This window comes from Megalops cyprinoides, chromosome 3 (assembly GCF_013368585.1).
Source record: "Megalops cyprinoides isolate fMegCyp1 chromosome 3, fMegCyp1.pri, whole genome shotgun sequence".
Lineage (NCBI taxonomy): Eukaryota > Metazoa > Chordata > Actinopteri > Elopiformes > Megalopidae > Megalops > Megalops cyprinoides.
The window spans coordinates 9,711,736-9,724,156 of record NC_050585.1 but is presented as its reverse complement, the minus strand read 5'-3'; the positions used below and the strand labels follow the sequence as shown (position 1 = coordinate 9,724,156).

General features: G+C 43.4%; 2 protein-coding genes across 2 annotated transcripts in view; one reads left to right on the top strand and one right to left on the bottom strand.

The window, feature by feature from the left end:
• LOC118774828 (glycerophosphodiester phosphodiesterase domain-containing protein 5-like) overlaps positions 1-3,718 on the top strand; it is a 44,335-nt gene extending 40,617 nt beyond the window's left edge. The window contains exons 15-16 of the mRNA XM_036524365.1: positions 35-147; positions 1,132-3,718. Coding sequence (XP_036380258.1) covers positions 35-147; positions 1,132-1,223 — 205 coding nt within the window. The 3' untranslated portion in view covers positions 1,224-3,718. The remainder of the gene's footprint in view (positions 1-34; positions 148-1,131) is intronic.
• A 1,435-nt stretch (positions 3,719-5,153) lies between these two features.
• Positions 5,154-12,160, bottom strand: LOC118775521 (SAM domain-containing protein SAMSN-1-like). Its single transcript, XM_036525477.1, has 8 exons — positions 12,036-12,160; positions 10,599-10,679; positions 10,277-10,414; positions 9,375-9,513; positions 8,874-9,025; positions 7,772-7,981; positions 7,010-7,160; positions 5,154-5,724 (listed from the first exon to the last, which is right to left on the bottom strand). The coding sequence occupies exons 1-8, from the start codon at positions 12,093-12,095 to the stop codon at positions 5,540-5,542; spliced, it is 1,116 nt and encodes a 371-aa protein (XP_036381370.1). The 5' UTR covers positions 12,096-12,160; the 3' UTR covers positions 5,154-5,539.
• Positions 12,161-12,421: the final 261 nt, after the last annotated feature.

Sequence of the window (12,421 nt, the reverse complement as noted above, 5' to 3'; positions counted from 1 at the left end):
CGGGTCCTGACCGCGGCCCTGCTCTGCTCCACAGGTGGAGACTGAGCGGCATGCGCAGCTACAACCCGGAGCAGATCATGCTGAGCGCCGCCGTGCGCAGGTCCAGCCGGGACGTCAGCCTCATGAAGGAGAAGCTCATCTTCTCAGGTAACGGGAGCCGACCCGGACGCCGATCCCATCCCGTCCGAGTCGTGCCGTCTCGTGCGAACCCCTCTCTCATGCACGCTAATTCAGCCTCGGCCTGCTCAGTGTGCTTGCTGTGCCCCTCCCCACTTCCAGTGCCCTTCCGTCGTGCTCCGCCCTCCCCAGCCTCTAACAGCCTGCTCCCCCCGCCCCGCCCCCTCTGCCCCGCATGGGAGCTCTGCTCTGCCAGGAAGTGAGAGGTGAGTTTACTACTGCCAGTGCTGGCCTTCCCACCTCTATCAGCGCAGTGCAGCGCGGGCACAACAAGGCCTGCAATAAATCACATTGATTAAAGGGCACCAGCAGTGGCTTTCTGGAAACAACAGGAACTAAAAAAAAAAAAGGAAAGGCATGCAAAGAGTAGCACACAACCTTGTCATTGCCGTGTCATTGCTTGCTCTTGGTATGGCCAAACAAATCCTCTCCCAGAGTTACATTTTCAAGCACTTTTACGCTGAGCTGAGACTGAATGTTTTGCATCAATGACCTACATATGTGAAATGATGAAGTATTTTAGACTGCAGATAGATTTTGAGAGAGCAAGCCTGCTCAGCCCCTTGAAGGAAGTACTAATTTCTTTGGATATGCATTGTCAGCATTGTATCACGAACGTCTGTAGCGCCACTCTTTCTTAAGGTGTTGCTGGCATAGAAAGAGTGAAACCAAGAATTATGAAAGGGAGGATTTCAGAATTGGCTGTTTATGAGATGTGTCCTCCTGTTGTGCTCCCTAAATGCGCCTGCTTTCCCCTGCTCCCACTCACAGTGTGATTGATTCAGGTGTTTGTTGGATCGGTGTTGGGTTTACTCCATTCCAGTTCAGTGTGAATTTCACCTTTCTCCGCCGTGATGTGCCCCATGACGGGCTCTGGGGTAGCTCCTTTCGGGGGGCGCCATCAGACTGGATTTACAGGCCAATGGATTGACTGCTCTTCTCCTGTCACCGCAGAGATAAACAACGGCACCAGCAGCGCGGAGGAGCTGTCGCTGTACACAGAGAATGGATACGACGGCTACACCAATGAGGGCATCGCCCACTGACCGCCACCGCACCGCACTGACTTTTTAACTGACAAAAAAAGAAAAGAATTTCAAAAGTTTTTTTCTTTAAACATCATCCTTTTTTTGTATTAACAAATGATGAATTCAAAATGGTGAACAAGATTTTTTTTTTTTTTTTTTTTTCTGGAGCTGCCGACTTGACCGCTCAAAGTCCAAAGCTCTGGCTGTGTACATTTTGTAAATACGGTTACAGCCTCCATCCTTTTTCGCTTGACGTAGAACTTCGGCGTGCCAGGTGCAGACGGTCTGCGAGAAGCGCGTTTCTGGAGGGACTGAGTCTTGACACAGGCCTCCTTTCACTTGTGTGTTTTGATTGGCTGTTGGACTGTCAGCCACTTCCTTGTCCTGCCTCAGAGCACTGGGTGTTTTATTCAGGCAATACACAAAGTATCTGTTGCCAGGTCTTTGATATTTTTGTCACTTCTCCACTGTATCTTGTTTTTCAGGAGTAAGCACAGACTCAGTGTGCTGTTACAGTGTTTACCTGCAGCCTGTCAGGTAAATGGACCTTCGCATCCCTGCCTTGTAAAAAGTTTACCCGAACTTGCAGTGTTTCGCAGGTTAAACACAACACATAGCAGAGTGCTACACGTCTATAAGTTAAAGGGGTGATTTATCATCCAAGAAGAATCCCATAATGGGTATGAGGGGTGTTGTTTTCTTTATACATAGTTTTTCATTTTTAACTCTGCGTACCTGCAAACCACATCAGAGGGAAAATGGGTTCAGTCGAAAAGAAAGGTTCCTGGAGCCTGGTCTTCAGCATCTGTGTTTAAGGTTTGGAAAACATTGAGTTTGAACAACAGCTATACTGCTGAAATGACGAGAGCTTTCTTCAGTGGAGGAAGGTGTGCGCTTGGTAATAATGTAGCCTCATGTGAATTGATACTGTGTTGGACCTCCTGGTCTAAGTGTGCTATGCTACTCGGAGTGTTACATATTGCTGTATGCTTATAGAATCTGAATCACCATAAGCTGGAGTGTTTTAATGATCTGTGGACAAGTAATTCCATTTGTGTTTTCTCCATCAGTCAGGCTTGAATAACCTGTGCTTGATTTACACTGACATCATTCTCATCAAGCATACATATATAAGTGTTGTGTTTGTCATATTTAATGAAACATGACGCTAAATTGATTGTTTGAGATGTGCAAGTGAAATATAATTATGAGGAAAGAACTGATGCACAAAAGATTTTGATTGAAGTATTGATTTAAGTATTTGTGTGCGGTGTAACATGAAAACAGCAAGCCATTAGCTGAAAATGAATTGCATTCTATACCTCCATCAGTGGAGACCTGTGGGCTGCCTTAATTTACCAATGTCCAGGACCATTACTTCGGGGAAGAAGTTAAATGCAGAGTTCATAAAAGCATGTTGGCATTTGTCCCAATGTAGTTTTTGAACACTTTTGAACACTTCTCTATCCTTCAGAGAAATTTAAGGCGGCTATTTGAGGAACGAATCAGGAAGTGTAACATAGCACATGAAGAAGAAGAAATGATAAAGTTGCATCTTCAGGGACAACCTTAAATGACATTGAATAACGACTTATGAGTCATGTTCTTCAGATTGTCCCTCAGATGCTGGACCATGTTACCATTTTAGTCAGTGAAATTTTCAGAATAAAATTGCTATCAGAGGCATCCTGATCAAGTCATTTGTTTCTTAGCTCTGTCTCTGGAAACCTGGTGAATGTAAGCTGGGTACACTGTCTGCTGGAACAGGTGTCCCCTGCCCTACCCTTTACTCTGCATTGTTGGAACTTCAGTTTTGTTGGTGGGAATGAGTGCCGGTAAATGTGTAGCATGTCATTCATGTTCTGAATGAAATGCGTGAAAATGACCCCTCAATAACATCTAACTACGTCGACTCCATGCGAGGTCAAGGCAAGATAAAAAGACTAATGGGTCCCCAGCATCCTTCATCAAGACAGTCAAAGAGGATCTTGCCACACAGTGAATATCTTCAGCTCAGTGTGGTTAAGTACAGATCAGAAAACAAGCCCAGTGAGAATGTTATGGCCTATTTCTTAGTGCTTGAAATACTGTAGTATATGTTACATCTCAGTGTATCCTTGAACTCTCTAATGAGCTACTGAATCCTCTTATAACTCTAAATTGCATTCAGCTACCGGATTCTGGTTGGGCTAGATTTTATTAGTGTATCCAAGATGTGCTGGAAACATCTTAAATGTTTGAATGTCTGTGTTATGACATCATTGCTGCTTTTGTCCATTTCTTTTTCTTTTTTGTTTTTTTATTGTTTGTTTTTATTACATTGTATTTTTTTATTCTGCGGGCAACATGCACACTGAATTCTGAGCTTCACACATAGTAGAGTACCAATCGACCAATCCCAGCAAAGCTGTCAATAAAGAGATTCCCCTGCATGACTTTTGAACATGCAGAAATGTACAGCTCACTGAAGTGATTTAAAAGAAAATTGTTTATTGTCTTGGATACAATGAAATTCTAATTTACCCCCCCCCCCCCCCCAACTCTGAAAAATGAAATAAAGTAGATCTTGACTCATTACTCCAGTTGGGTATTTCATTTGTTTTGTGTGTAGGTTCAGTGCATGTGTTTAATATGACAAGTAAATACTTTTTTGGGGGGGAAAATGTTCAACCATTCTGAGGAAAACATGATTAAAGAATGCTAATGCCTCTTTGTTAGAAACAAAGAGGCATTAGCACCGACCTGACACAAACCTATTTGATTTTGACCAACTGCTGCTTCGAGGAGTGCAGGGACTCCATAGCAGCAGGTTTAAGATTGTTGATGAGGTTGATGTGAGCATTACAAACAGTCAAATGACCATTTTGTGTGTGTGTTATTTATACAAACACATTGATGATTTGCCACATTTCTGTTCTAATGTATTCATTGTTGTAGCAACGTGTAGTGTAGTCTACCAGTTATGGGAGGGTAGTTCTCAGTGCAAGTCAACAGTTTTAACTGCACCCATAGAGTTCACTCACCAGGGGGAGTAAGTGAGCTAGTCACTGATGCAGAAAACATCCAGTCTAGGGTTTGTTGTAGTTTTTGTCAAGATTTAAGACGACTAAATTCTTTCATAGAATGTGCATTGTCCTTTATATTTTTACTCTACTATTGAATGTGGATCAAAATGACATGAATGCTGTGCACAGTGTGTGTATTAGTAATTCAAACAATTGTCTTCAACAGAGTCTATTGGATAGACCTTGAGAAGTCTCAAACTCCCTCAAACTGACCAGCAGAAGTGCAAAAAATCAACACCACATGTATAATATGCAATCCTTTTTTGCATTGGAGAGCTTTAAAACTGCCATCTCTCCAAAAATCCGGCTCCTTTCTCCATAAAACTGACTCAAAAGTAATTTGCCATTTTTAGTCAATATACTAAATTTGGGACCTTCCTCATTCTGTTAAATAGAAACTGTAGTCAGGTTGAGCCAAATCTGTTCTTTAACTGATGTCAACACTGGCTTCAGTTCTGCAAAAATATCCACAACTGGACAAGCCCAATGCGCCATCTACCCGACACTATCTGGCATCCCAAATTCTGGAATAGGTAGGCCTCATTTTATTGACGTGTAAAAATGTTTATATACCTCAATGTCGCAGTCATATTTCTGAAGGACTAAAGAGAACCGATTGTCACGAGCCAACACTTTAAAGGAATTTTTAATTTTGAAAACATTCTACTTCAATGGCAATAAGCTACGAAGTGGTTCAGCTCTAATTCACTACAAATGGGTACAATGAAGGCAAACAAGTTTAAATAATCTGATATACACTTTCTAGCATCACCTTATTGAGTTACACAAGTTATATACATTATATTTTTGTGAGCAGTTTTTTTTACAGTAAAGGGACTCAAATACTGTAGAAAACAAACATGGAAAAACTCCCTCTCCCTCTCTTAATGCATGCACAAAAACACACACACACACAACACACGCACACACCATCAAGACAATGTTGCACGCTACTGTTTCAAAATAGTCCCTGCTGTTTCGCCTGGCTACTCATGCACTCTCGTAACCTGGTCTGACAAGGAACCTAGGCCACTGACGAGTCAGGGAATCAGAATCCAGTCATGAGGTATAGAGGACAGGAGACAAAGCAAAGAAAGGCTTCATATTTAGAATTATAAATACAGCTAAAAGTCAGTTGTACCAATTCAACAGACCAGAACCAGAGAGAAAAATTGAGGTCTTATTGTATACTGTACATTGTGGAATTTACCGAATGAACTCGGTGATGACGTGCACAAACAGCCACTCTTGGACAAAAAGGACGCACGGCTAAGTCTCGGCCTGGGGTGTTTCCGGTGTTGCTGGGTGGACCTCCGGGTCATCTCTGCTGCTGTCTGAGCACTCTGGTGTGATGTAGCAGCCTGAGTCTCTGGGGCACTCGCTTTGGTCCTCCTTCAGGCTGCCGGGCTGGGCCTCCTCTTTAAGGGTGTCCTTGCTCTCCTCCTCATCGTGTGCTGAGGAAAGAGGAGTGCAGCCATCAGGCACCCGCACCGCTGTTTGTTTGGCTTCAATATTACAGCAGCTCAATAGATTAGCATTTCCACCCTCACACCCCTAATGCTTAATTAAATGACTGGATTACGCACTGGGTGCCAACCACTTCTCATACCAGCCAGCCAACACTGTCCTCATTTGGTCCTGCCTACACATCTAACCCCAGCACAAAGCGTTAGAAAGGGATTTTCCAATGTGCTAAATTCATATGGATTTATATTCAATGGCTGAGCTTGTAAAAAGTAAAATAATGCTTGTAAACATCTAGACCAGCATTTCTCAAACCTCCCCTGGAGTACCACTTGTCCTGCATGTTTTAGATCTCTCCCTGCTCCAACACAGCTGATTCAAACGATCAGTTTGTTATTAGGCAGCTTTAGGAGTTCATAACCAGTTGATCATTTGAATCAGCTGTGTTGGAGCAGGGAGAGATCTAAAACATGCAGGACAAGTGGTACTCCAGGAGAAGTTTGAGAAACGCTGATCTAGATGACTGACGATGTTAACAACAAAAGAATGCAATTTAGCATTTAACATCTACAAATGCATTTTCTCTTCTTTCTGCTGATTCTGTTCAGATCAGATAAGTAAAACACACTGATATTACATTTGCAGAAGCCATATTTCACCATTTCTGTTGTTGTGCCAGCATTTAAACTTTTTCATATAACATCAACCCACAGTTGCCAAGCTGAGAAGAGGATTTCCTGTCAATAGGACTTCTCTTAAATATGAGGTGTTGCTCTTTAACAAATGGATGAAGCTCCTTTGTTTTGTACATGTCAAACCATGCTTTCCAGCCTACAATAATCACATCTTCGTCTGTTGCCATAGCAACGGAGCCACGAGACCACTAAGGGGCCACTGTTTCCTTTTAACAGGTTGAACTCTGTACGTGCAATATATCTAAAGATAAGAACCGTGGTTTCAGGCGTCTCCATGCTTTAAGTGTTTAACTGATTGCATCAGAAGAGGTGGCTGGTGTTGTTTGTGCAGAGTAAGGTATGCAGGTCTGAATCACCACATGGACATTATTGAAAGCAGGTTGGCAGTGTTTTTCACGGCTCATTCTGTGACCAAAATCGCGCATCTTGACAATGCCACTTGAGGCCGTGGGCCGATTTTCAGGCCAGGGCAAAACCACATCCCCATAACTCTTCAGCGTGCTCAACAGCATCCTGCCCCCCAAACACCCTACAATCGAATTCGAAAGGAGGACGCAAAGTGGCCTGTTTTGTTACTCACTTTCTGTGTCAATGAGGCCCTCCACAGCGGCCAGCAGCCGATGCCGGTGCTCTGGATCTGTCATATTCAGCTCGATTAGATGTTTCTCCTTCAAATCCTTCAGGTCCTCCACAGTCTCGTACCCATTGAGAAGGAGTGATGAGGTATACTCCTGTAACCGGTAGGACAGTGTTATCATCTTAACGGAAATCTCAGAGGAAAAGGGATTGTTCAAAATAATTCATTTGATACTGAAATATGGTGCCCGAACATGTCAAACTCTTGCTCTGTGCTGATGGTGGTTACTTTTCTTTCTCGACCACTGAGTGCTGTTCTGCTCTAAAAGAACTGTCAGTCTTTATTTTAGAATGAAAGCCAGTGAAAAAGCTTCGCTTTTTCCAAGATCGCACCAAGTATACAGACTTTTAAGAGGACAGATCCATGAATGTTTGGTGCATTTATCCTGTAGTTTTAGTGTTTCATTGTAAAACACACTGGACTCGATCAACATGTTACTTCTTTCTGGACACAAACACATTTATTTAAAAATACTTTTGATGATCAATGAACTCATTGCCTGTTTGTACAAAAAACACTTGCTTTTATTAATTACACAAAGTTAATTTTTTGGAATGAATCTAGAGCTGGAATGACTTATTTCGGAGTCCTTGGTTAGTGTGGCCTCAGAATGGTCCCCTCATAATGAAGGCATTTAGAACTGCCACCTCTAAATGAAGGCTTTTACAACAGTCACCTCTGAATGTAGGCTTTTAGAATAGCTACCTCTAAATTAAGCCTTTTCAGCAGCTCCTGGGGGCTCTTGGCCTGAGGCTCCAATGAGCTCTGCCTCTGTCCGCGTGTCCTCTCTGGCTCAGGCTCCTTCTCCACAATGATGTCGACGTAGATGAATTTGAAATTTCCCACTTTGTTGTTGAGCATGCCCGTCCATATCCCCATGGGCGGCTTACTGATGATGTCAATCACATCTCCCACCTGGAACGTAAACACATTCGAATGAACATCACATTTATTCATGTCAGGGCACAGGCACGGACTCAAACACAGACCAGGCGTATTCAGGTTCAAAGTGGTTTTATTAGAATCACAGGGCAAGTTCGTGGTGGCAGAACAGACAGGATCAAAAACCAGGAAGGCAGTCCCAGGCAGAACAAACGAGGAGCAGGGATGAAAACAGGAACAGGCTGGGTCAAAACTGGGCAGGCAGATCAGGCAACCAAGGCAGGACGGCAGGCAAGGACGAGGTAAGAAGTCGGGCAGAAGTCAGCACAGGATCAGCAACACGAGAAATCAGGCAGGTAGGCAACAGCGAAAACACTGAGACAAACTTGCAACAAGACAGAGGCAAGCAGGGAATATAAAGGGCTGGGCTGATGAGGAGATGGGATGCAGGTGGGCAGGCAGGCAGGTGGAGGTGATCAGGAAATCAGGTGGGCGGGGACAGGGCGGAGAGCGGGGCAGGGCTGGAAGACAAGGGAACTGTAAAAAATTGCACATGGACAACACTGACAGACAGGGAGAAACACCAAAACAACAGCTAGGGGGCCAAAGTACTGACAATTAATTTGGCAAATGCTTTTATCCAAAGTGACTTACAAGTGAGGTAGAGTATAACACAAGCAAAAAACTATGTGGAGTCAACAATATTAGAAGGGCCGTATGACCAGGTTTCAATGGTTGGCCAGACAAGGTACAAGCTACAGTAGCTGGTAGACATGAAGGTGGGAGGAACACCAGACAAGCAGTGCACTGTGTGTACAAAATCAAAAATGATTCTGTCTAGGATGTTTTTCTAGAACTGAAATGTCTTCTGTTTATCAGGCATTCACTTAACAGCACAGTGAAAGGAAGGCCGTGGTGTGGCTACCTGGAGTTTGAGGGAGTCTGTGTCATATGGACTCGGCACAAAGTCAGTGTGGACTCTGGCCCTTCCGCAGAAAGCCCCTGTGTACGGGACCTCTTCCTCCAGTCTCAGGCTGTCTCTGTTAGCAGAGCCATCAGAGCCACTGGTGACGCCGCCTGCAACAATAACAGGTTTCAAATCACGGCCGCCCCCGGAACATTCTGCTCTCCTTGACCCCATGACCCAAGGCCCGAGGCATCTCTGACGAGAGTGTCAAATGCATTTATACTCCCGTTGAAGTTCCTCTGTATTTGATGTGGGTATCAGCTTTGACTCTAGGCTTGAGGAACTTTATCAGGTGTGAGGTTTGGCAACATAGCTCTCGTGGTTCCAGCGTTTTCCCACTTTATCTCTACGGTCTGGGTTTCACACTTCGATAAGGTGAGGATGACCTCAGTATGTAAGTGACCTGCAGGGATGGTCCCCGGGGGGGGGGCCGTTGTCCCTTGCGAATCTCACACTCACTGGAGGAGCTCTGTCCGCTGTTGTGGCTGTACAGGCTTTCCAGGGAGTTGCTGGTCCTCCTGGATCCCTTTCCCAGGGGATGGCTGCCATCGGTCTCTCCCGCACCCTCGCCCTCGTGGTCCCTTTCTGTGCTGTCGCCCTGGAAGGAGATCATCACATGGCTGTCAGTTCACCGTGCCTGTTCAGTCACTATCACTGTCCATGGAGGGTACGGGTGCAGGAGAGGAAAACTTAAACCAACAGTGTCCGGTCATAAGCTGCCCTGCATTTAATTCCTAACACTAATGCGGCTCAGTATCCCAGTTTGCTCAAGGGCACGGCCCTTTTCTGGCCGGCGAAATCTTTAATCCCCAGGAGGCTTTCTCGTTGGTTCATAACAGAGACATAGAAAGTGTTTTTAATCCACCTATATTTGCTCCCCTGTGTCTGTTAATAGCAGGCTCTGTGCAGTGTGCACAAAAGTGGGACATGGTCTTTTAACCCTGGGGAGGATCTTATCTAACGAAAAATGTTCTACCTCCAGAACTCAAAGAGTGTGAAGTTGGCGTTGTTAAACAGTTCTCTGGAGGAAATTCATGAATGGCTTAGTTGTGATACGTTCAATTTGCCCTGCTCTGGAAGAAATCAAGTAAACCTCATCATATATTTCCTTCTCGATTATCAATAAAACACATCTCACTCAAGTCCTAGTGAGATTGTAATCAAAGTAAGAAACATGCATATTCCATGCTGCTGTAGACTGTGCCATGTATTAAGGTGCACAATCCATTGCTGTAATTAAATTTTGTTCATAAAGCTGTTGGACCGTCAGATGAGCTGAAGTGACAAAAGAAGCATCAACAGCTTTTTCAAGAACAGCACAGTGTGGACATGCTGCGGTCTCACATCTCTAACACACTCACCATTTCCTCTGAGAGGGCTTTCACATACTTCCTGCCCATCTTTTTGCGCATGGTCATAGAGATGGCCTTCATTTTCTTCCCCAGGCTGCCTGGCTTACTTTGATCACAGCTCTCGACCCCAGGCTCCCCTTCTGCAAGCTAAACACACACATTTATACACACAGGCACACACACAATCACACACACACACACACACACACAAACCATGGGGTTTGGTTAAGATTGGAAGATATCGGCAATTTACTGTTTTCTTTCCTGCTTACATTGTGCTACTTATGTTGAGCCTCTGTAAAGGAAAAAAATAACGGTTTAATTTACATACCACAATCTCTCCATTTTCCTCTGGCTTGATTGGAGATGACTGATGTTTAAAGGCATCAAATCTCCCAAAGCTGGTCGATCGCTGTTTGAAATAAGATGATTACTGATTACAATGCATGCACGTTAGCAATACTGACAGCAGATAGCATGCGATGTAGGAAACATTTACAATGAACACCAAGCAATGGCTTTTTCCAGGTTTACTTTGCTGTCGATTTAGAAAATACTGTTGATTGTGTCTGGGAAAGGTAAACTAATAGGGTTTGCACCATGACCTGTGGCTTTAACAAAATATTGTTTTCAAAATTCATTTTGACATTAATATGGAGATGTCATTTGCAGACCTATACACCTACTTCCAGCATAAGTGCGCTTGACATGTGCAATTTCAAATTTATTAAAAAGAAGGGGTTCAGCTCTTTAGTTCCAAGTAATTGCATTGGTACATCAATAAAACTTTTCAGAAAACCTACTTTGTACATTAGCAAATACTATATATGTACATATAGAGAGGTTTAAATGACATTGTTCTAATACAGATGTATTCTGATATATGTATATCTGATATATAGACAGATAAGTATACTATACTGTATACATGTATGCATGTATACTACGTGTAGAATCTCTCTTCCAGGAAAATCTAGTTGAAAAAAACTGTAAACAGAAAGAAAATAAGCAATTCTCCCATAATATTGATTGGGCTCCGACTGCAGCAGATGTGGAATGACGATAATTCATGTAATTTTAGCCAGTCGCTACCACTGCTGAGCTTGTGGCTTTTGTTTCATTCCTGCCGCCTACACACCATAGTCCAGTCTTGTGCAGCACATATATTACCTGTGCAGCAGCTAACCAATACCCTGTAGCTGTTTAGACAGCCCAGTCAGTCTGACGCTTATTATTATTTCATGTCCTGAGAGGTCATTTTTAATCTGCCTAAAACCTGTCAATTCCCCCACTCTACTCCAAAATAATTACATAAGGCAATAATCCATATAATCTCCATTAAATACCATGGAAATGCAAAAGCAATGAGGCGTTCAGGTCATCCATTTGATTAATTTGACTGGACCTCTGACAGCTTTGACCACACATCTGTCACATTGGCCCCAGCCCATTTCTTAACACCATCCACATCGATAAGTCAACAGTGATCTGCAGCTCTCGGCCGCGGGCCGCACATCATTGAGACAATGTGTTTTCTAGCTTTTAAGGCAAAGATAAATGCCATGAAGGTGCAGGAAAATTTTGTTTTAAAAATATTCTTACATTCTCACATTTTGCCACACAACACTGAAATATCACCCTGTCAAACTCTGTAGCTTGAGCATGGCTTTTTTTTAATTTAAAGCCAGCTAACATGTAGAGCAGAATACATTATGTACAAAAGTTGTAAATAACCCATTTGACTAATTACTCTGTTGTGATGTCCTACCTTTGGCTTGCTGCTGCTCTTTGGTTTGTCTGAAACATTTGAGAGTTTTCTCTGCAGCATTTCCTTGACTTGCTCTGTGAAATCAGTCTTCAGAAAAATCTAACTGCATGAGACCTGGCTGCTCATCAGCTACTTGACACAGCAGTAAATGAAACAGTTCAAGTATTGGGCTCAGGGCTTCCTCAAAGCACACAGGAAGTGAGCAGACTCACATTTTATCTGACGCTGGCAAAGACTGAACGTCACTTTCAGAAAGGAAAAAACATTTTGCTGAAGTCTGCATGTTTTGGTGCCCATGTGCTCAGATTGTCGTTTTTGGTAGCTAAACTGGACATAGGATGTGCCATCAAATTAAAATATGTGGGTTTTCTTTTTTTTACCCGATT